Source organism: Neoarius graeffei, chromosome 13 (assembly GCF_027579695.1).
Source record: "Neoarius graeffei isolate fNeoGra1 chromosome 13, fNeoGra1.pri, whole genome shotgun sequence".
In the NCBI taxonomy this organism is placed as follows: Eukaryota; Metazoa; Chordata; class Actinopteri; order Siluriformes; family Ariidae; genus Neoarius; species Neoarius graeffei.
The window spans coordinates 81,482,321-81,507,543 of record NC_083581.1 but is presented as its reverse complement, the minus strand read 5'-3'; the positions used below and the strand labels follow the sequence as shown (position 1 = coordinate 81,507,543).

The window sequence follows — 25,223 nt, the reverse complement described above, 5'->3', positions numbered from 1 at the left end:
TTACAAGCCAATTAAAGTTAAATGTGCTGTTTGTTACTTCAACAGAATATTACACTAAGTGTTATTCTGTCACTTGTTCAGATGGCACTAGAACTTTCTTATCTAGAAGTTCAGCATGTCTTGTACTTGACATTTGGATTTGTTGTATATTGCTATGGATAAGAGTGTCTGCTAAATGCCTGTAGTGTAATGTAATGTTATGTAATGTAATGAATAACCACTTTAACCATGCACCCTACTCTGGGAACCCTGGGTGCAACACTTCAATATACCCTGGATCAGAGACCAATCCATCACTGGCAATCAAGAACATACACAATGATATATACCTTGTGGCCCAAAATACCTTTATCCATGATAAATTCACTCTAACTCATGCTCCCTATTGGTTTATTGCTTTTATACATTATCATGGAGGGGAAAAGTAGGAGTGGTTGTATGCATATAAAAGACATGCTTTGCCAAGGTCAGTGTGTAAGAACATGAATAACCTGCACATAGCCCTGACCTCAATCCAACTGAATACCTTTGGGATGAACTGGGACCCCAACTGTGTGCCATGCCTTCTCGCCCAAAATAAAATTGTCTCCACACAACGCAGTATTTTTTGTTATGGTTGAATTGGCAAAATCCTCATAGTCACATTATAAAATCTAGTGGACAGCCTTCACAAAAGAGTTTAGGCTGTTTTAGCATCAAAGGAGGGACCAAGTCCATATTAATGTCCATGATTTGGGAATAGGATGTTATATGACAGATTGAGGTGTGATGGTCAGGTGTCTACAAACTTTTGAAAATATAATGTACTCAGGAACAAAGCTGTATATGATCATGATGAGCAAAGCTGTGCGCTTCCACTGTGGTGAAACAAACTATTTCAAGTGGCAGTGCTCTAATTCCCCAAGCCACAATGTGCAGGGAAAATAGAATCTTAGACCTGCCCAGCAGTCAGGTTTGTGGAAAACTTGGAAAAAAATTACAGCAGGCAGACAAATAGACAATATATTCAGATTTTGCAAATAAGGCAAAATAAATCACATGATCTGTGCATCAGGGAACAAGCCTAAGAGAATATATTTTAGTCTGGAGCTTCAAGAACCATGGAGAGGTCCCTGTCTTCTTACTCAGTGCTTTGCTCCAGTCTTGTTTCAGGTCTGAGAGGAGGAAAAAAAAATCTTACACCATGACCAAACCTACATTTCTGATGTAGTACCTGGATGGATTAAAATGCTGAGGCACATGTTACTGGAGATTGACAGTCTGAAGGTCTGCCTGCATTATGCACTGCACTTACTGTGCACACAAGGACCAATGCAAGCCCAACTAATTATCCCCAAAATGATGGAGAGGAACGGGATGCTGGACCTGAGACACATAAAACCTACAGCATGCCAGACACTACAGGGCAACAGCTGAATCAGTCTCCACACAGCTCAACATCCAAGTCAGAGTAAATGGAAGGCACCATCCCAGTGCAAACCACCCAGAGAGAACAGGTGGTGAAGAGGTCACTATGCTGCAGAAAAGACCTCTTACACAAGGTCGTTAAATGTAGCAGGTCTTTTGACATTCTTTGGCCTTATCAATTCTTCTGAAATTAATTATTTGTTACTTTAGATTCTCAGTTGTGTAATATTTTAATCTACACTTGTATTAAATTCTTGGTTCCACAGACCACAGCAGTTAGTTGATGCACAGACCACAGCAGTTAGTTTAGACTCATTACTGACCCCAGCATTTAACCCAGTAGAGTAGTATGGGGCTGGAGTAGACAGTCTAGTCATAAGTTCAAAACAAATCTTTTTGGAAACATGCACAATGAAACCTACATTTGTCATGTGAACACTACCTACAGCATCCAACATATTCCCCATTTCAGCATAAATGCATTGGATCAGCACAGAAAACCATTGGTGCTAAAGAAGGCAACTGGACTTGCTTGAAATTCTTGAAGATGTATTCTTCTTCACAGGTGCATGGCTCAACACAGGAGAGCCAGTTCCTCAGGCCAGGACTCTGCAATCTATCTTCATCTCAATAACAAAGGACACTCATTTCAGGTCTGCAATGTATGCATTTTAGCCAGAGAAGACCAGTGGTTTGAAAGAGGAGTAAAAGAAGCCATCTTCTTCAACCTGGAATGACCATCACTGTACAGAGGAGGTGGTCTGAGACACCACTTATCAGCCACCTACAATGCAGTCCTTGGCACATTTCCCAGAAAACTGAATAAACATCCACACCAAAACTCAGCTGACTTCAATGGCTCACATGAAGGCAGAGAGAGTCAATGACCCACAGATCACCCTAATGACTCTCTACACTGCTAATGCCATTCACACCCAGCCCCCAGTAACCTACACCTACAGGATGGCTCAACGACCCAGGTGACCTCTATGACTCCTTAGAGTTGCTTTAGATCCACTAGAGGATAAATACCTGGAACTCCCAACTAGTCAGATAGATCTGAAGAAGCCTTTCGGATGAGAGGTGAAACACCTTCAAGAATTTCAAGCAAGTCCAGTTGCCTTCTTTAGAACCAATGGTTTACTGTGACCTGGATGACTGAGAACCTTCACAGACATACGTCAGCACAGAAAGTGAAGTGAGTCACTGGTCTGACCACTAATTAAAGGGGGACACATTCGCAAGAATACAATATGACAGTATACAGTTAGGTCCATATATATTTGGACACTGACACAAATTTTCTTTTTTTTTTTACCTGTTTACTGTAACATATTCAAGTTATAGTTATATAATGGACATGGACATAAAGTCCAGACTTTCAGCTTTCATTTGGGGGTATCCACATTAAAATTGGATGAAGGGTTTAGGAGTTTCAGCTCCTCAACATGTGCCACCCTGTTTTTAAAGAGACCAAAAGTAATTGGACAATTGACTCAAAGGCTATTTCATGGGCAGGTGTGGGCAATTCCTTCGTTATGTCATTCTCAATTAAGCAGATAAAAGGCCTGGAGTTGATTTGAAGAAAACATGTGGTCAAAGGAGCTCTCCATGCAGGTGAAACAAACCATCCTTAAGCGGCGAAAACAGAAAAAAAAACATCCGAGAAATTGCTACAATTTTAGGAGTGGCAAAATCTACAGTTTGGTACATCCTGAGAAAGAAAGAAAGAAAGAAAGAAAGAAAGAAAGAACTGGTGAACTCATCAATGCAAAAGGACCTGGATGCCCACAGAAGACAACAGTGGTGGATGATCGCAGAATAATTTCCATGGTGAAGAGAAACCCCTTCACAACAGCCAACCAAGTGAACAACACTCTCCAGGAAGTAGGCATATCAATATCCAAATCTACCATAAAGGGAAGACTGCATGAAAGTAAATAAAGAGGGTTCACTGCACGGTGCAAGCCACTCATAAGCCTCAAGAATAAAAAGGCTAGATTGGACTTTGCTAAAAAACATCTAAAAAAGCCAGCACAGTTCTGGAAGAACATTCTTTGGACAGATGAAACCAAGATCAACCTCGACCAGAATGATGGAAAGAAAAAAGTATGGCGAAGGCGTGGTCCAGCTCATGATCTAAAGCATACCACATCATCTGTAAAACACGGCGGAGGCAGTGTGATGGCTTGGGCATGCATGGCTGCCAGTGGCACTGGGTCACTAGTGTTTATTGATGATGTGACACAGGACAGAAGCAGCCGGATGAATTCTGAGGTATTCAGAGACATACAGTGTGCTCAAATCCAGCCAAATGCAACCAAACTGATTGGTCGGCGTTTCATAATACAGATGGACAATGACCCAAAACATAAAGCCAAAGCAACCCAGGAGTTTATTAAAGCAAAGAAGTGGAATATTCTTGAATGGCCAAGTCAGTCACCTGATCTCAACCCAATTGAGCAGCATTTCACTTGTTAAAGACTAAACTTCAGACAGAAAGGCCCACAAACAAACAGCAACTGAAACCCGCTGCAGTAAAGGCCTGGCAGAGCATTAAAAAGGAGGAAACACAGCGTCTGGTGATGTCCATGAGTTCAAGACTTCAGGCAGTCATTGCCAACAAAGGGTTTTCAACCAAGTATTAGAAATGAACATTTTATTTACAATTATTTAATTTGTCCAATTACTTTTGAGCCCCTGAAATGAAGGGATTGTGTTTAAAAAATGCTTTAGTTCCTCACATTTTTATGAAATAATTTTGTTCAACCCACTGAATTAAATCTGAAAGTCTGAACTTCAACTGCATCTGAATTGTTTTGTTCAAAATTCATTGTGGTAATGTACAGAACCAAAATTAGAAAAATGTTGTCTCTGTACAAATATTTATGGACCTAACTGTATAACCATAAACCACATGGATTATTAATTTACTGAGTGTGAACACACCTTGTAGAGTGGAAATCCTCCTTCCTCATTGTATTTAATCATGGTTTGGTTTCCATCATCTTGAAAGCATTGCTTGAAATTCGTTTTCTCTTTACACTTGCAGATGAAAGAAAAGCAGAGCAGCACTGAAAAAAATTGTAGAGTCATTAATTAGCTCTTAATGTATGTGAATTGTCAGGTAATTAAAGTTGATAAGATGTTTAGATTTTTATCCAGGATTCCAGCAGGATGGAATGTTGAGGTATCACTCTCTATTCCCCTTCTTACTTTCATGAGGTCATAATATTTCTTGAAATCTACCTGAATGCCAGTATGCTACCATACCATTTAAAAACAAAAATGAATCTGTACGCAGTTGTCCATTTGGCCTGCAGTCTTGTTTCTTTTGTGAACCTATAATAAATAGTAGTGAACATCCCACTGTAAGCCAATATCTCATCTCTCATCTCATCTCATTATCTGTAGCCGCTTTATCCTGTTCTACAGGGTCGCAGGCAAGCTGGAGCCCATCCCAGCTGACTACGGGCGAAAAGCGGGGTACACCCTGGACAAGTCACCAGGTCATCACAGGGCTGACACATAGACACAGACAACCATTCACACTCACATTCACACCTATGGTCAATTTAGAGTCACCAGTTAACCTTGTAACAATGGGAATTGTTGTCCACATGGACTGTTTAGTGTGTTACACCAGTGACTGAGCCAGGGAAGTCACGCTTCTTGTAACTCCAGTTATGAGTTTAATAAAACTATAGCCCCGTTGGGCTAGAAAGATATATTCTGTAGTCCGTTTGAGTGAATACGAGGCAGAGTATAACATGGTGGCAGCGGTCACGGATTTGGCCTGTTTTAGTCTAGTTTAGTTTAGTTTTGACTTCGCTCATTTCGCCGTGGGAAGGAGGATACACCTGCTAGTCAGCTAATCACCAGCACACGGCGTGGATTAGCATACGGACGCCCGAGCATGGACGGATTGAAACCTCCACAGCGTCTGTGCATGGACTCAGGCAATCTAGCAAAGACTTGGAAGGTATGGAAAGAAGAATTTTGCTGTATGTGGACCTTGCGGTGGGAGATGACGATGAAACCACCAAAGTGAAACTGTTCGGTTATCTCGTGGGCGAGAGCGGGAGAGAGTTGCTGGATACATTGATGGGTGAGACGCCTAAAGCGGATTGGAAGATAGCAGATATTCTAAAGAAATTTGATGAACATTGCACGCCTAGCGTGAATGAAACTGTGGAACGTTTTCGTTTCTTTTCGAGAAATCAATGCCCTGGTGAAGCTATAGACTGCTATGTGACTGAATTGAAAGTGTTGGCGAAAACATGCAACTTTGGAACGTTACGAGACACATTGATTCGTGATAGAATCGTGTGTGGGAGCAACAATGCTACCATGAGGGAGCGGCTGCTTCGGGAGGAAAAACTGACACTCGAGTCCTGCATACAGTTGTGCCGTGCAGCGGAGTTGTCGCGGGAAAATGTGAAAACCATCTCCGGACCCAAAGAGGAAGAAGTGCATGCAGTGAAAGAGCCAGTGCGGAACAGACAGTCGGGAAACATCGTTGAATGTAAGTTCTGTGGAAAAACACATGAGAAAAATAAACAGAAATGCCCTGCGTTCGGGAAGAAATGCAAAAAAATGTGGCAAAGAGAACCATTTTGCAGTGAAGTGTAAAGTGAGACAGCAGACCAGAGAAAAGAAAACGAAACAGGTGCATGTAGCTGTATCTGAAAGTGATGATTTTGAAGAAATATTCAGTGTTAATGCACAGAAAGTCAACAGTGTGAATGTGGTGGATAAACAGCACAGCACACAGCTTTTTGCTGGCATGCTTCTTGCGAACAAGATGGTGAAATTCCAGATAGACAGTGGTGCGACGTGTAACATTATCCTGATTGACCTGATTGATCCGAACACAAAGCTTGAAGACACAAAGACTGTGTTAATAACGTACAACAAGAGCAAACTGAAACCACTGGGAAAATGCAAACTGAAACTGAGAAATCCCAGGAACCAGAAACTGTACAGGTTAGAATTTCAAGTGGTAGGAGAAGGTGCCACTGGACCACTACTGGGCAAAAGAGCAAGCAAAGGCATGCAGCTGATCAAAGTGCAGTATGAAAACATCATGGCAATCGACAGCATCATTACTACATCTCCAGATACAAGGGGCCAGTGGACAATGGACCAGATAAAAGCAGAGTATGCAGACGTGTTCAACGGTGATGGCTGCCTTGAAGGAGAGTATCGCCTGGAGATCGACAGCTCAGTGAAACCGGTGCAGCTGCCAAGGCGCCGGGTCCCAGTTGCCATGATGAAGCCACTGAAGGCTGAACTGCTCGACCTACAGAAAAGAGGAATCATTGCACCTGTAGAGCGCAACACAGATTGGATTAATGATATGGTGGTAGTGCAGAAGCAGAATGGGAGGTTGCGAGTGTGTATCGATCCAAAGCCCTTGAACAAGGCGCTGAAGCGCAGCCACTTTCCCTTGCAAACCATCGATGACATTCTTCCAGATCTGTCCAAAGCCAAGGTGTTTTCAGTATGCGATGTCAAAAGCGGCTTCTGGCATGTTAAGCTAGACGAGGAGTCAAGCTTTCTGACTACCTTTGCGACACCGTTTGGACGTTACAGGTGGCTGAGACTCCCAGTGGGAATCAGCCCAGCGCCAGAGGTCTTCCAGTGGAAGCTGACACAAGCACTGGATGATCTGCCAGGTCTGTACATCATTGCAGACAATGTCCTAATCACTGGACAAGGTGAGACACAAGAAATGGCACAGCGTGATCATGATGAGAAATTGAGATTATTTCTGAACAGCTGCAGACAAAAGAACATTAAACTGAATGCAGAGAAGTTCAAACTGAAACAAAAGGAAGCTACATACATTGGACATCTCCTGACAGTGAATGGGCTGAAAGTCGACCTGGAAAAGGTGCGTGCCATTGAACAAATGCCAAGCCCAACTGATGTGAAAGCTGTTTAGAGACTGTTAGGCATGGTGAATTAGCAAAGTTTTGCCCTCACCTCTCTGACCACTGTCAGCTGCTGAGAGAACTGACACACAAAGACTGTGAATGGAGGTGGTCAGAGCAACATGAGGAAACGTTTCTCAAACTGAAAAAAATGATTGCAAACACACCAGTGCTCAAGTACTACAGTCCAGAAGAGGAACTGACTGTGCAGTGTGATGCCTCAGACACGGGCCTGGGAGCAGCACTGATCCAGAGGGGTAAGCCCATAGCTTTTGCAAGCAGAGCACTCACACAGACAGAAAGGGGCTATGCCCAAATAGAGAAAGAGTTCTTAGCGATGATTTTTAGTTTGGAGAAATTCCACCAGTACACTTATGGCCGCAAAGTTACTGTACAGAGTGATCACAAACCGTTAGAAAACATTGTGAGGAAGCCATTACTAAGCGCTCCCAAACGACTGCAGCGAATGATGATGCACATTCAGAAATATAATGTTGATGTAGTGTACTTACCTGGAAGAGATATGGTGTTGGCAGACACCTTGAGCCGAGCTTACCTTCCAGAATGTTCATCCTATGGCTCAGTGGAAGCTAAAATAGAGACTATAAATATGTTACAGCATGTGCCCATCTCGGCAGACAGCCTTAGTTCAATTCGTTCTGCCACAAAAGAGGATGCAACTCTGCAGATTCTCATTGAAACCACACAGAAAGGCTGGCCAAATGACAAGGCAAAGACAGCTAGTGAAATTAGGCCATACTTCTCTTTTCAAGATGAATTGAGTCATCAAGATGGAATAGTGTTCAGAGGCAAATGTGTCGTCATCCCTGATGCACTACGGAGAGACATTACTTGCTGTTTACACTCCTCTCATCTTGGTGTAGAAGGATGCCTACGGAGGGCCAGAGAGTGCGTATACTGGCCAGGGATTAATGACCAAATTAAAACGTATGTAAACAAGTGTGACATTTGCAGGTCAGTGGATTACAAGCAGCAAAAAGAAACACTGATTTCACAGGAAATGCCAAACCATCCATGGGCTAAAGTGGGAACTGATCTGTTTACTTTTGACAACAAAGACTATCTAATCACAGTTGATTATCACTCCAACTTCTGGGAAATTGACTACCTGTCAGACACGAAATCTACAACAGTGATGAAGAAATTAAAAGCCCACTTTGCCAGACAAGGAATCCCTGATGTTGTCATTTCAGACAATGGACCACAATACTCCTCGCAAGAATTCAAAAGATTCAGCAAACAATGGGAATTCCTACACAAGACCTCGTCTCCGGGGCACCCTCAAAGCAATGGCAAAGCTGAATCGGTGGTCAAAACAGCCAAGAGACTGTTGCTCAAGGCAAAAATGGCTGGACAAGGTCCTTACCTTGTGCTCTTGGATCACCGCAACACACCATCACAAGGCCTAGACAGCAGTCCAGCGCAAAGACTTCTCAGCCGCCACACCAGAACACTGCTGCCCACTAATGCAAGTCTTCTGCAACCAAAAGTGCAACAAGTGGAGCAGAGCCTGAAAAAGAAACAAGAACGCCAGAGTACCTACTACAACCGATCAGCCAGAGATCTGGACACACTGAAACCAGGTGACTGTGTGCGAATACAACCATTCGAGCCTCACACAGTGTGGAGACTAGGCAAGGTACTGAGGATCGTGGATGCAAGATCCTACGACATCCAACTCGAGTCTGGTGGTGTTCTCAGGAGGAACCGCAAACACCTCCGGCGTGCCGACACACAGGCTTTCAGTGAGCCTATGGAGATGGACACTGATCTGCCAGCACCAGCTGTTCCTGACATACACACCCCAACGTCTGACCAAGACAGTGCTGGTCAGAGTGACCTACCAGTGACCACTAGATCTGGTCGCACAGTGGTGAAACCACAAAGATACAAAGACTTTGTGAGTCACTAGTGGTGAACCACCTAGGGCCTTTGGGGGGAGAAAGATAAAAAAAAATCCATGGTTTTTACAAATATGTCCATGTGTACTTTGGAACGTGTTAAGCTGTTAATGAGTTGATAAGAACAATCATCTATAACTTTGATCTTGAATTTAAAGTAAGAATATTAGAATGGATGTCAATCTGAAGTTTATTGATAGCTGCAATTATTTTAAGTTCATCTTGCCTAGGATGTGGTTAATCAGTCATGAGTTATACCTTGTGGATAAGATTTTCAGTAAAAGTTAATGAGTTATACTTTGCAGATTACATTTCCAGTAACAGTTATGAGTTATACCTTGTGGACAATTGTAAATGTTCCCTGCGGGTGGGTGGAGCACAGAGGACGGCAGGACAGAGATCAGGGTGAACAGAAGGCTTTATTGCCGTACTTTTCAGTCTGACAATTTAAATAAACAATCAGAGACACACACACTGTAGTCTCCTCTAGGGAAGCTCCCTTCCGCTCTCACTATCCCTCCTTAAATAGGGCGCGGTCACTGGGAAGACACACACAAACACAGGTTAATTGCCGTCAGGTGTAGTGATTCTGCCACTTACCTTCCCTGACTCCACCCTCCTGTCACAGACTGGTGCTTGACCACGCCCCTGCTGCCACAACAATATTTTCAGTAACACTTGACCATGTGCCTTAACAGAATGTTGCTATCCACTGCATTGATAGCAACATCAACTTCACTCGGGAGGATGTCAGTGAGAATAATCTAGCCTTCTTGGATTGTGATGTACACATTAGACAAGACAGAAGCCTTAGTATCGAGGTCTATCGGAAACCCACACACACAGACCAGTACCTACTTTTCGACTCTCACCACCCACTGGAACATAAATTGGGGGTCATTAAGACCATAGCATAAAAAGGAACATAACTGGCAAGGATGATAACAGGAACAAACGCAAGAACAATGTCATTCCCTACATTTCTGGTCTATCTGATAAACTCAGGAGGATCTTCTACAAACACAACATTCCGGTACATTTCAGACCCAGTAACACCCTGAAGCAGAAACTGGTCCACCCTAAGGACAGAATACCCAGACACAAACAGGACAACGTAGTGTATGCAATTCAGTGCAGTGAGAATTACACGGATTCGTATATTGGTGAGACCAAACAACCGCTATACAGGCGCTTGGCCCAACACAGGAGAGTCAGCTCCTCAGGCCAGGACTCGGCTGTCTACATTCATCTTAACAACAAAGGACACTCATTTCAGGATTGTAATGTACGCATTTTAGGCAGAGAGGATCATTGGTATGAGCGAGGAGTTAAAGAAGCCATTTTTGTCAACCTGGAACAGCCATCACTGAACAGAGGTGGGGGTCTAAGACATCATTTGTCAACCATCTACAAGGCGGTATTGGACACTCTTCCCAGACGGCTGGGTGTACGCCAGGACCCAGCTGTTTTCAGTGACTCACAGGAGGACAGAGAGAGTCAGATTGCCATTGATCACTCTAACGGACAATCCTTTGATCACCCTAATGACTCGCCGTTCACACCCAGCCTCCAGTGACCCACACCAACATGATGCCTCAATGGCACTTTAGATGAGCTGGTCATCAGAATTCTGATTCTGATTCTGATCCAGGAGAGGATAAATATCTGATACTCCCTATTAGTCAGACAGAACTGAGGAAGCCTTTTGGATGAGAGGTGAAACGTTTTCAAGAATCTTCAAGCAAGTCCAGTTGCCCATTTCTACCACCCACAGTTTACTATGACCTGGATGATTGAGAATCTTCACAGACAACCCCCTTTTACCAACAAGACAGCATTTAATCTTCTCCTATAACATTTCACAAGATGGGAGAATACAGAGAGAGGGATCTTCGACCATTCCTCTTTGCACAATCTCTCTAAATTGTCCAGAGTCCTGGGTCCTCTCCTATGTACTCTCCCCTTCAGCTCACCCCACAGGTTTTCAATTGGGTTGAGGTCTGGGGACTGAGATGGCCATGGGAGGAGCTTGATTTTGTGTCTGGTGAACCATTTTTTGTGTAGATTTGGCTACATGTTTAGGGTCATTATCTTGCTGAAAGACCCAGTGACGACCCATCTTCAGCTTTCGGGCAGAGGCCACCAGATTTTGATTTAAAATGTCCTGGTATTTCAAAGAGTTCATGATTCCATGCACCCTAACAAGGTTCCTGGGGCCTTTGGAAGAGAAACAGGCCCACAGCATCACCGATCCTCCCCCATACTTCACAGTGGGCATGAAGTGCTTTTCCGCATACTCATCTTTTGTGTTACGCCAGACCCACTTAGTATGTTTGTTGCCAAAAATCTCTATCTTGGTCTCATCTGACCAAAGCACACGGTCCCAGTTGAAGTCCCAGTACCGCTTAGCGAACTCCAGATGTTTACATTTATGCTTGTAAGTGAGAAAATGCTTTTTCCGTGCATGCCTCCCAAACAGCTTGTTGGCATGTAGATGGCACCTGATGGTTGTTATGGAGACTTTGTGACCCCAAGATGCTACTCTTTGATGCAATTCTCTAACAGTGAGCTTTGGAGAACTTTTTACTTCTCTTACCATCCTCCTCACTGTGCGTGGTGGCAAGATAAACTTGCATCCTCGTCCAGGCTTGTTTGCCACTGTTCCAGTTGTTTTAAACTTCTTGACGATTCCTCTGACTGTAGATATGGGCAGGTGTAGGCGAGTGGCTATTTTCTTGTAGCCATTGCCTGAGTTATGAAGGTCGACACACATCTGCCTTACTTGAATGGTGTATTCTCTTGTCTTTCCCATGTTGAAGAGTGGATAAGAGAAATACACCTCTGTGTCACATCATATTTATACCCCAGGGAAACAGGATGTGATGAATTACTAATTAAAGGTTCCTAGATACTCTGATCAACTTTATAAACTACAGTAGAAATGACAGAAATGCTTCAGTTACATTTATTTTCTAGGAATTGTTACAGTATGGGTGCCAATAATTGTGGAACAGGTGATTTTATGAAAAATAATTATTTCTTAGTCAGGGATTTTTTATTTTTTTTAATTCACTTGAGTTAAAGGTTACATTTTTCTACAATTTTCAGTGTGAGATTATGCTTCTGCAATAAAAATTGAATTTATTTTAATGCTTTTAACACATCTTAACCAGGGGTGCCAATAATTGTTGAGGGCGCTGTATACACATGCAGTTTGCGTAATGGTAGTTATAGCATGTGATGAATAAAGTTGTTGTTGTTCTTCTTCTTCTAAAGCCTCTCTGACTTCTTAGCTATATTTGTCTCTGTGCTCTAATTAAAATGATTAGAAAGTTCAGACACAAACTTTATTCTGAGGGAAAAACAAAACAACCCTTAATCCCAGATGTTTTGCAGATGGAGATCCGATTCCATCTTCCAGTGAAATATTAACATGTACTGACTTGGTCTTCATCAGGGTCTCAAGTTTAGTCTATTTTGGGGATAAAGGCAGGCACTATGTATCTTTCATTACTGGCCAAACTGTTCCTTGAAAAAGAAAGTGCTTTGAATTAGAAATCAAATATTTAGTGTTGAAATTTGATCCCAGCTCATGCAAAGAATATCAAAGAATAAAAGTACATAGAAGCTACGCAAGGTTTTTTTTAATGCTAGACTATAAATCAGATGTTATTCATTAAGAGACAAGAGTGTCTTTGCTTAAATTCTAAGTTTTAATAACTTTAATCTTGACAATTTCTTTTTTTATAACTGGCTTTTATCTTTTATGGAAAGACTCACAAGCCATCATGAGTAGCGTTCCCAGTAGAATTCCTATTGCTGCTCCATGGAGGGTAGACGATCGAGGCAGTTGGTCCCGACACACATCTCCTTTTCCACAGTCACATACCACCACTTGTAAAACATCATGTGCTAGCATCCCCTGTTGGTCAGCAATCTTCAGTGGAACTGAGTATTTCCCATATGGCAGACTCTTCAGACTAATCAGGAAGGTTTCAGACCCTGAGGCAGAAAAATGGCAGATGTGGATTGTTACAAACAAGACATGATGAAAATGACTATTTGTTATAGGTAAATAAAGATATATTAGCACAAGTACATTTATCGAAACCTGTTATTTGCAGCTGCATTATTGTCAGAGGTGCTGTTAAGAAAAACGAGACCTTCAGTGATGGCATAGCTCACTCCAGCACCGTCTAGTCCAGTAGGAATAATCTAAAGTGGCCCGCCTTGCACAATAAATGTTGCAAGCTATATACACTATATACAAGCTATACAGTATATAGAAGCTATATACACCCTAGGAATACCAACCTATTTGCCAGAAGGAATCCAAAATGGCAAAGAATTGACTGAGAAGAAGCGATTTTTGTTGAATTGCTCATTAAGGCTTAATTAGTCCATCACTTCATTAATAATTGTAATTAAGCAAAACTGGGTAGAAGTGATATGCAGCCTAGGTACCCCTACCTTCATGCCAGAAAAAATCAAAATCAGTGAAGAACTGAGGGAGAAGAAGTGATTTGTGTGGAAACTGCTTGTGTTAGGATTGGGACTGTTTTGGCCTCTAGAGGCCACTGTTATTTCCTTTTCTGGCCATGTTTGTTTTGGGCCTCTAGAGGTCACCACTGTGTTCTGTGTTTTGTTTTTGTCTTATTGCCTGTTTCCTGCCCCGCCCTGTCCTTAATTAGTTTGGTATTTATACCCCTGAGTTCAGTCCTCTTGTCACGGAGTCTTTGTGCTTTTATGTTTAGCTCCAGTTACCTCTGTTCCGATTTCCTCGCCCATGTCTTTGTGGTTTTTGTACTTTGCTTTCTTTTGGACTTTGTGTTTACCATTTTGGATCCTCTGAGCGTTTGTATTTTTGCCTCTTCTTTTCTGTTTTTTTGGCTCTTTGTTTCTTTGAACTTTTGTTTTTTTCCCTGGTTATCTTCTGAGCGTTTGGATTATACTTTTGTTTTTGCCTTGGATTATAAATAGTGTAAATATTGTAAATAAACCTTTTGATACTTTTTCTACTTCCGCCTCATGCCTTTACATTTGAGTCATCCCCCTGGTGGCCTAGTGGGGGTTTGCTGGATTATCACACCAGCGAACCAGGTTTGAATCCCAGCAAAACCCTAACAGAAAGACTCCGTCATGACCGACTCAGCAGAGGCTTCTTCATCTGTCTACCCGGCCAACCTTCAGGGAACGATGGCTGCGTTAACACGCCTTGGATCCACCATGGACACTCATGGATGGACTCTCGCAAGCCAACGTGAGACCCTTGCTCGCCACGAGGTACTGCTTCAGCAGATTGGGAGAACCCTGGCACAGCTGACTTCTCTCCCCCCATCTCCTCCGCCTGCTCCTGCTCCACCATCTGCTCCTGCTCCAGTGCCTCATTCCATGCTGCCTTCTTCACCTCGCGAACCCAGCCTTCCTGCACCACAGAGGTATGATGGCAAGCACAGTGAGTGTCGAGAGTTCCTTACCCAGTGTCAACTCACCTTTGAGCTTCAGCCTACCACCTACACTACGGATTGCCGCAAGATTGCCTTTGTGATAACCTTGTTAGCTGGTAAGGCGTGAGCCTGGGCTACTGCTATCTGGCAGAGACAGGGACCTGAGTGCTTTGATTTCCAGCTGTTTACTGAGGAGATGCTGCATGTCTTCGATCAAGCAGACATCAGTAAAGACGCAGCCAGAAAGCTCATGTCCATCCGGCAAGGGGGAAGCGTCGCAGACTACGCCATCTCGCTCCGGACGCTTGCAGTAGTAAGTGGATGGAACGAGAATGCCCTGGTGTCAGCCTTCCACCATGGTCTGTCTGACCCCATCAAAGATGGTCTGGCTTCTATCGGATGCCCAAGTGACCTCGAAACACTGATCTCACATTCTACTCATCTGGACAACAGGATGACAGAACGCCGCCAAGTACTGAGCCTCCCCAGCCTCCCTGCCTCTACCTGGAGCCCATCTACCTCCTCCAGTGACTGTCCAGAACCCATGCAAGTGGGTCGTACTCGCCTCTCCGCATCTGAGAGGGAGCGCAGAAGGAGGGACAAGTGCTGCATCTACTGTGGCAAGCCTGGTCACTTCCGAGCATCATGTCCCGAACTCTCGGGAAAAGGACTGCCCTGTCCAGCCAAGGGAGGGTTGTGACGGGGCCTACCCTCTCTCCCGGACTCCCTGGCCAAGGAATCTACATCCCGATCTCCATCTCCTGGGGTGAGTCTGTCCACTCTTGTCAAGCCTTGTTAGACTCAGGGGCGGCTGGAAACTTTATGGATATCCACTTCGCCCAAAGCATCAATGTCCCGACTGCACCTCTTGAAGTCCCACTGTCTGTGTCTGCCCTCGATGGCCAAGCGTTAGGTGATGGAAGAGTCACCCAAGTTACTTCTCCAGTCTTCCTCCAGTCTCAAGGCCACAAGGAAGAAATATCCCTGCACCTGATTCCTTCACCTGAGTTCCCACTTATTCTAGGTCTTCCTTGGCTTGCCTGCCACAACCCTCTTATAGACTGGGTTACAAGCCAGGTTGTGGAATGGGGCCCTGCATGCCATGCCTCTTGTCTGCTCTCTAGCTCTCCTGTGTCTCCTGCCGAGCCCCCTGATCTCACCAAGTTATCTCAAGTTCCCACAGAGTACTGGGATCTCAAGGAGGTCTTCAGCAAGAGCAGGGCCGCCGTTCTTCCTCTGCACCGCGCCTACGACTGTGCCATTGACTTGCTCCCTGGGACTACTCCTCCTTGGGGCTGTCTGTTCTCCCTCTCTCAGCCAGAATGCAAGGCCATGGAGGAGTACATCAAGGAAGCCTTGGTCTCTGGGTTCATTCGACCCTCCACCTCACCCGCTGGTGCCGGCTTCTTCTTTGTCGGCAAGAAGGATGGGAGTCTCTGCCCATGTATTGATTATAGGGGCCTGAACAAGATCACTGTGTGCAACCGCTATCCCCTTCCACTGATGTCCACAGCATTCGACCTGCTCCAAGACGCCACCATCTTCACCAAGTTGGACTTACGGAACGCATACCACCTCGTCCGTATCCGACAGGGAGACGAGTGGAAGACCGCCTTTAACACCCCGTCAGGGCACTATGAGTACCAGGTGATGCCCTTTGGACTCACCAATGCACCAGCTGTTTTTCAGGCCCTTATCAAAGACGTCTTGAGGGATATGATTAATCTATACGTTTTCGTCTACCTCGACGACATTCTTATATTCTCCAAGACCTTACAGGAACACTGCCACCATGTCCACCAAGTCTTCCAGAGACTCTTGCAGAATAATCTGTTTGCTAAAGCCCAGAAATGTGAGTTTCATGTCCCCGAGGTCTCCTTCCTGGGATTTATCGTACGAACGGGGCAACTCCAAATGGACCCAGCCAAGACCCTGGCCATCCAGGACTGGCCTACTCCCAAGTCAGTTAAGGAGGTTCAGCGGTTCTTAGGATTCACTAATTTCTACCGCAAGTTCATCAGGAACTTCAGTTCCATAGCTGCACCTATGTCGGACCTCACCAAAAGGACTGGTGGCTCCTTTGTCTGGTCCCCTCAGGCGGAAGAGGCGTTTAATGACCTAAAACACCGCTTTTGCACGGCACCCATTCTGGTTCTCCCAGACACCTCCCAACCATTCATCATGGAGGTGGACGCCTCGGACAGTGGTGTCGGCGTGGTGCTCTCTCAACGCTCGGAAGGGAAGCTGCACCCCTGCGCTTACTTCTCCCACCGCCTGAGCCCTGCGGAGTCCCGCTATGATGTGGGGGATCGGGAACTGCTAGCGGTCAAATGAGCCCTTGAGGAGTGGAGGCACTGGCTGGAGGGAGCACAATATCCATTCCTGGTGTGGACGGACCATAAGAACCTGGAGTACCTCCAGCAAGCCAAGAGGCAGAACCCATGACAGGCTAGGTGGGCTTTGTTTTTCAGCCGGTTCAGCTTCACCCTATCATACCGCCCGGGCTCTAAGAACACCAAACCGGATGCGCTCTCCAGGCTGTTCTCGCCCAACAACAGGGAGAGTGAAGTTGGGCCTATCATCCCTATATCCGGGATTGTGGCCCCTGTCTGCTGGGGTATTGAGGAGACTGTTCGACAAGCTCAACGCCGGGATCCTGATCCTGGGACGGGGCCACTGGGCCTCCTGTACGTCCCTCGTCAAGCCCGGGCCAAGGTTCTCCAGTGGGGTCACTCTTCCCCTCTCACCACCCACCCGGGAGCTCGGAGGACCCTGGACTTCCTGAAAAGACGCTTCTGGTGGCCTAACATGGAGAAGGAAGTGAGGTCATTCATCCTGTCCTGTGAGGTCTGCACCAGAACCAAGAACCCGCGACAGCATCCCCAGGGTCTCCTGCATCCTCTGCCTATTCCCCAGCGTCCCTGGTCCCATGTGGCGGTCGACTTCATCACGGGCCTGCCAGACTCTCAAGGTAACACTGTCATTTTGGTTATAGTCGACAGATTCTCAAAGGCCTGCCGCTTTATTCCACTGTGCAAACTCCCCTCTGCCCTTAACACTGCTAAATTGTTGTTCACTCATGTCTTCCGAGTTTTTGGTCTCCCTCAGGACATCGTCTCTGACCGGGGGCCCCAGTTCTCCTCCCAAGTATGGCACGGCTTCTGCAAGAGCATCGGGGCCACTGCCAGCCTCTCCTCTGGGTTCCAACCCCAGTCCAACAGCCAGACGGAGAGGCTCAACCAGGACCTGGAAACCACCCTGTGAGGCCTGGCTATGGATAACCCGACATCATGGAGCACCTGGCTGCCATGGGCAGAGTACGCCCACAACACCCTGCAGTCATCGGCCACCAAGCTGTCGCCATTCCAGTGCCAATTCGGGTTCCAGCCACCTCTGTTCCCGGACCAGGAGGAGGACGCTGGGGTGCCCTCGGTCAACCATGACGTGAGACCGTGTCGCAAGACCTGGAGCAAGGTCAGGAGGACACTCATCCAGACCTCCAGTACCAACCAGACTCAGGCCAACCGCCATAGGAGACCTGACCACACTTTCCGCCCTGGGCAGTGGGTTTGGCTGTCCACCAAGGACCTTCCGCTGTGGGTGGAGAACCGCAAGCTTGCTCCTCGCTACATTGGCCCCTTCAAGGTTGTGCACAGAGTTAACCCTGTCTCCTACCGGCTCCAGTTACCACGCACGCTAAGGATCAACCCCACATTCCATGTTTCCCTGTTGTGGCCCATACTGACATCCACATATGCCCCTGCCCCTAGGAACCCCCTGCCCCCCCACATCTTCCAGGGTCAGACTGTGTTCACCGTGCGCCACCTGCTGGACTCCCGCCGGGTTCGCGGGGGCCTCCAATATCTTGTGGACTGGGAGGGCTATGGCCCTGAGGAGCACTGCTGGGTCCCAGCTCGGGACATACTCGATAAAGAACTTTGTCAGGACTTCCATTCGGCCCATCCTGATCGTCCTGGGAACGTCAGGAGACGCTCCTGGGGGGGGGGGGGGGTCCTGTTAGGACTGGGACTGTTTTGGCCTCTAGAGGCCACTGTTATTTCCTTTTCTGGCCATGTTTGTTTTGGGCCTCTAGAGGTCACCACTGTGTTCTGTGTTTTGTTTTTGTCTTATTGCCTGTTTCCTGCCCCGCCCTGTCCTTAATTAGTTTGTGTATTTATACCCCTGAGTTCAGTCCTCTTGTCACGGAGTCTTTGTGCTGTTATGTTTAGCTCCAGTTACCTCTGTTCCGATTTCCTCGCCCGTGTCTTTGCGGTTTTTGTACTTTGCATTCTTTTGGACTTTTTGGACTTTGTGTTTACCATTTTGGATCCTCTGAGCATTTGTATTTTTGCCTCTTCTTTTCTGTTTTTTTGGCTCTTTGTTTCTTTGAACTTTTGTTTTTTCCCTGGTTATCTTCTGAGCATTTGGATTATACTTTTGTTTTTGCCTTGGATTATAAATAGTGTAAATATTGTAAATAAACCTTTTGATACTTTTTCTACTTCCACCTCATGCCTTTGCATTTGAGTCATCCCCCTGGTGGCCTAGTGGGGGTTTGCTGGATTATCACACCAGCGAACCAGGTTTGAATCCCAGCAAAACCCTAACAGCTTGTTCGGGCTTAATTACTACATATTTTCATTATTAATTGCAAATGTGGGTAGAAGCTATATGCACCCCAGTCAGACCCACCTTCCTGCCAAGAAAGAATAAAAATTAGTGAAGAACAGACAGAAGAAGCGATTTTCATGAAATGTGGATGACAGACAACACATGATGACATAAGCTCATCAGCCTGTGGGCTGGATGAGCTAATAATCATAATAAACACCATCTGACCAATCAGAATCAAGCATTCAACAGTACTGTGGTATAAACTGTTTTAATGCATCTACAAGTTCAGATAACTGATTTGTTTTATATGGTCAGCAATGAACCATATGCCAGCAGGTTCAGTACTTTTAGTTTGGTGAAAATAAATTAATATGATTAAAGGCATTATCTAGTTGATCTACCTACTCACCTGTGATAGGGTCAACCTTCCAAAGGTTATTCAGCTCCTGATTTTCTTTGCCAAACGTGAAGGTGAAGGGTCCACTATATGGAAAAACATCATCATCCCCTGCTTTGACACTCACTCTGTCAGCTTTGTTCCCACACATCACTGAAGTGTTGGAAGTTAAATGAGGTACATTATCATTCTTATCTCCCAGATGGACCACCAGAGTCCCTGTACCTGTGCAGGGAGGTTCCCCTATGTTGTGTCACAAAGCAATGAGAGAAAAATTGACAGAATGAAGCATGGACATACAGTTAGGTCCATATATATTTGGACACTGACACAAATGTTGTTTTTTTACCTGTTTACTGAAACATATTCAAGTTATAGTTATATAATGGACATGGACATAAAGTCCAGACTTTCAGCTTTCATTTGAGGGTATCCACATTAAAATTGGATGAAGGGTTTAGGAGTTTCAGCTCCTCAACATGTGCAACCCTGTTTTTAAAGGGACCCAAAGTAATTGGACAATTGACTCAAAGGCTATTTCATGGGCAGGTGTGGGCAATTCCTTCGTTATGTCATTCTCAATTAAGCAGATAAAAGGCCTGGAGTTGATTTGACGTGTGGTGCTTGCATTTGGAAGATTTTGCTGTGAAGAAAACATGCTGTCAAAGGAGCTCTCCATGCATGTGAAACGAGCCATCCTTAAGCTGCGAAAACAGAAAAAACCCATCCGAGAAATTGCTACAATATTAGGAGTGGCAAAATCTACAGTTTGGTACATCCTGAGAAAGAAAGAAAGAAAGCACTGGTGAACTCATCAATGCAAAAAGACCTGGACACCAACAGAAGACAACAGTGGTGGATGATCGCAGAATAATTTCCATGGTGAAGAGAAACCCCTTCACAACAGCCAACCAAGTGAACAACACTCTCCAGGAAGTGGGCGTATCAATATCCAAATCTACCATAAAGGGAAGACTGCATGAAAGTAAATACAGAGGGTTCACTGCATGGTGCAAGCCACTCATAAGCCTCAAGAATAAAAAGGCTAGATTGGACTTTGATAAAAAACATCTAAACAAGCCAACACAGTTCTGGAAGAACATTATTTGGACAGATGAAACCAAGATCAACCTCTACCAGAATGATGGAAAGAAAAAAGTATGGCGAAGGCATGGTACAGCTCATGATCTAAAGCATACCACATCATCTGTAAAACACGGCGGAGGCAGTGTGATGGCTTGGGCATGCATGGCTGCCAGTGGCACTGGGTCACTAGTGTTTATTGATGATGTGACACAGGGCAGAAGCAGCCGGATGAATTCTGAGGTATTCAGAGACATACTGTGTGCTCAAATCCAGCCAAATGCAGCCAAACTGATTGGTCGGCGTTTCATAATGCAGATGGACAATGACCCAGAACATAAAGCCAAAGCAACCCAGGACTTTATTAAAGCAAAGAAGTGGAATATTCTTGAATGGCCAAGTCAGTCACCTGATCTCAACCCAATTGAGCATGCGTTTCACTTGTTAAAGACTAAACTTCAGACAGAAAGGCCCACAAACAAACAGCAACTGAAAACCGCTGCAGTAAAGGCCTGGCAGAGCATTAAAAAGGAGGAAACACAGCGTCTGGTGATGTCCATGAGTTCAAGACTTCAGGCAGTCATTGCCAACAAAAGGCTTTCAACCAAGTATTAGAAATGAACATTTTATTTACAGTTATTTAATTTGTTCAGTTACTTTTGAACCCCTGAAATGAAGGGATTGTGTTTAAAAAATGCTTTAGTTCCTCACATTTTTATGCAATAATTTTGTTCAACCCACTGAATTAAAGCTGGAAGTCTGAACTTCTACTGCATCTGAATTGTTTTGTTCAAAATTCATTGTGGTAATGTACAGAACCAAAATTAGAAAAATGTTGTCTCTGTACAAATATTTATGGACCTAACTGTAATTAGTGTGGGTTTTGAGGTTAATTTCATTTGTTTCAGTTTATTCATTTTACAATAATTTACCATGGTCATCATTATGCATATACAATGGATATAAAAAGTGTACACCCTGTTAAAATGATAGGTTTTTCTGATGTAAAAAAAAATGATACCATGATAAATAATTTCAAAACTTTTCCCACTTTTAATGTGACCTATAACCTGTACAATTCAAATGATAAACAAACAAATCTGTTAGGGAGAAAAATGTTTAAAAAAAACGTACAATAAGCTGGTTGCATAAATGTGCACACCCTTAAACTAATACTTTGTTGAAGCACCTTTTGATTTAATTACAGCATTCAGTCTTTTTGGAATTGGATGCTATATGACAGATTGAGGTGTGATGGTCAGGTGTCTACAAACTTTTGACAATATAATGTACCCAGCATGGGTGTCGCCACCATTGAATGTGAAATATTATTTAACATAAAATATTAGTTCACCCAGCGCCATTTCTATTGCTTCGTGAAAGAATCCATTCGACTTGATTGATAAGAGAATACACATACCACTGAAAATCCACTCCGGATTTTCCGGGCGTTACCTACAACAACTCACCGCACGCAAGTGAGGTGAATCTCAGTGCAAGCAGAGAAATTTTGGTGCAAGGTGCAGGCTGCTCGAAAGTGGAGTCGGTAACGTCAGCCCCATTGCCACCTCACAATGTGTAGCTTTTGCTAAAACCTTCTTCTTTTGTTATATGCCCTCAAAATTAAACCTAGACCACGTTAAATTAATGTTCAACTAAACAATGAAATAAGCTGAGCCTAATGGGGTATTCTTGGTTGATGATGAATTGTTTGCAATATTTGCTCCTCTCCAGACACAATGGACATAAGGACATTCTTTACAAAGAAGCGGAAAGTCAGTCAAAATTTCCCCACAGGACAGGGTTTTTTTTTGTCCCAATGGAAATGTTAGTGCAGTTAGCTGGCTAGTCAATGTTAGGAGATGTATCAGCTAGCTTAATGTTAGCTATCATTTAATTCAAACCCAGTAGGCCTGCCTTACTGTGATGCCAAGAATGAGGTCAAGTCTGCGCTGATGATATTTATTGATTCCCTGTTGTGATTTGAAGAACTTGTTTTGTCTGGTCTTTGCCAGTTTTCTGGAAAGTATCATGGGAAATCAGTGTATGGGGAAGGAATAGTAGAAAGGAAAGCAATGGAGAGAGATGGATGTTATTCCAGGTGGATTGTGAAGGAAAGGGGGATAAAAGTTATGAAGTGGTAGAAATTGTGGTGGCACCAATGTAAGAAGGAGTTATATCTATAAATCTATTTGTTATACTAATCTGTAAATGCTACTGTAGTACCACCATTGCATGTAGGTTGACAAAACTGCACTTGTTCATTGTGTAAAATTATCTTTTATGTGTTGTTGTTTGACACAGTGTAATTTTGTGTTATGAAGACTGCATGATGCCATGCCATTTTTGTAATGAGTATCACTAAATCGGAAAAAAGTAAAATGCACCCACTAAAGTCACTGTTGGTGGTTAACAAAATTGCACCTGTTCATTGTGTGAAGTTATTTTTTATGTGTCACCGTTGCTGGACACAGTGTGATTTTGTGTTATGAAGTTTGCATGATGCCATGTCATGCCTGTTCATTGTGTGAAATTAAGAATATTCTTATTTTTAAACATACAGTTGAGTGTCATTGTTGCTTGGCCCAGTGGCATGTTATGTTACATCTAAAACTAAATAAAAAAGGAAACACAAAATAAAAAGTAAAATGCACCCATAAAGTCATTGTTGGTGATAAATTGTGTCACATTCATCTCATTATCTTCGGCAGAGCAGTGGGTTTAAAAACAGGCTGATGAATATATGGACTCATTGAATGAGGACTTATTGTTGAGTCTCTAAAATAGTCATTGAATTAAGTGACTTTTGTAGGTAAAATTAGGTGTTTAACAACCTGTTAAAAATATACCAGAATGCAGGAAATGGCATATAATTAATTAAAAATTTTCTGGGGGAGGACCCCCAGACCCCCCGCCACTGTGTCCCCCCTCCACATTAAAAATGGTTCTGATGCCCCTGGTACCCAGGAACAAAACTGTATATGATCACGATGAGCAAAGCTGTGCACTTACACTGTGGTGAAACAAACTATTTCAAGTGGCAGTGCTCTAATTCCCCAAGCCACAATGTACAGGGAAAATAGAATCTTAGACCTGCCCAGCAGTCAGGTTTGTGGAAAACTTGGAAAAAAAAATTACAGCAGGCAGACAAATAGACAATATATTCAGATTTTGCAAGTAAGGCAAAATAAATCACATGATCTGTGCATCAGGGAACAAGCCTAAGAGAATATATTTGAGTCTGGAACTTCAAGAACAATGGAGAGGTCTCTGTCTTCTTACTCAGTGCTTTGCTCCAGTCTTGTATCAGGTCAGAGAGTAGAGGAGGAAAAAAAATCTTACACCATGACTGAACCTACATTTCTGATGCGATACCTGGATGGATTAAAATGCTGAGGCACATGTTACTGGAGATTGACAGTCTGAAGGTCTGCCTGCATTATGCACTGCACTTACTGTGCACACAAGGACCAATGCAAGCCCAACTAATTATCCCCAAAATGATGGAGAGGAATGGGATGCTGGACCTGAGACACATAAAGCCCACAGCATGTCAGACACTACAGGGCAACAGCTGAATCAGTCTCCACACAGCTCAACATCCAAGTCAGAGTAAGTAGAAGGTACCATCCCAGTGCAAACCACCCAGAGAGAACAGGTGGTGAAGAGGTCACTATGCTACAGGAAAGACCTCTTACACAAGGCCGTTAAATGTAGCAGGTCTTTTGACATTCTTTGGCCTTATCAATTCTTCTGAAATTAATTATTTGTTACTTTAGATTCTCAGTTGTGTAATATTTTTATCTACATTGTTATCAGCCATCTACAATGCAGTCTACAATGTGTGGAAACTGCTTGTTAGGGCTTAATTACTACATATCTTCATTATTAATTGCAGTTATGCAAATGTCAGTAGAAGCTATACACCCCAGGCAGACCCACCTTCCTGCCAAAAAAGAATAAAAATCAGTGAAGAATTGAGAGAGTAGAAGCAATTTTCTTGAAATGTGGATGACAGACAACACATAATAATAATAATAATAATAATAATAATAATAATAATAAATTAAATTAAATTAAATTAAATTTATATAGCACCTTTCTCAAAACCCAAGGTCACTTTACAATTATAGGGGGAAAAAATAGTCCACCAAGTAAAGGTCAAGATGTCATTCCAATGGTGTAGCAGCCACAGTCCCACTAAACGGCGCACGAAAACAAGTCCCACACCTCCAGCACAGCCGCCTCGAAAGGCACCAGGCAACACCGCCCAGAACACTACGCCATGGATACACAAAGCCAGCACAGAAGCACCGCCACGCCAAGCAATGGTATGTCCCAAACCGCCTGCACAGCCACCGCGACGCCACCGAGCAACATCGCTCGGAACATCACTCAACTCAACTTTATTTATATA

The 25,223-nt window shown here is 44.0% G+C and overlaps 1 protein-coding gene across 6 annotated transcripts in view; it reads right to left on the bottom strand.

The window, feature by feature from the left end:
• The window catches only part of LOC132897201 (cadherin-like protein 26), a 186,686-nt gene that overhangs the window by 45,623 nt on the left and 115,840 nt on the right, over nt 1-25,223 (bottom strand). For all 6 annotated transcript variants that reach the window (XM_060938643.1, XM_060938644.1, XM_060938642.1 and 3 more), the window contains 3 exons: nt 19,736-19,966; nt 13,046-13,267; nt 4,357-4,481 (listed from right to left, as the gene is read on the bottom strand). In XM_060938643.1, the coding sequence (XP_060794626.1) occupies nt 4,357-4,481; nt 13,046-13,267; nt 19,736-19,966 (578 nt within the window). The remainder of the gene's footprint in view (nt 1-4,356; nt 4,482-13,045; nt 13,268-19,735; nt 19,967-25,223) is intronic.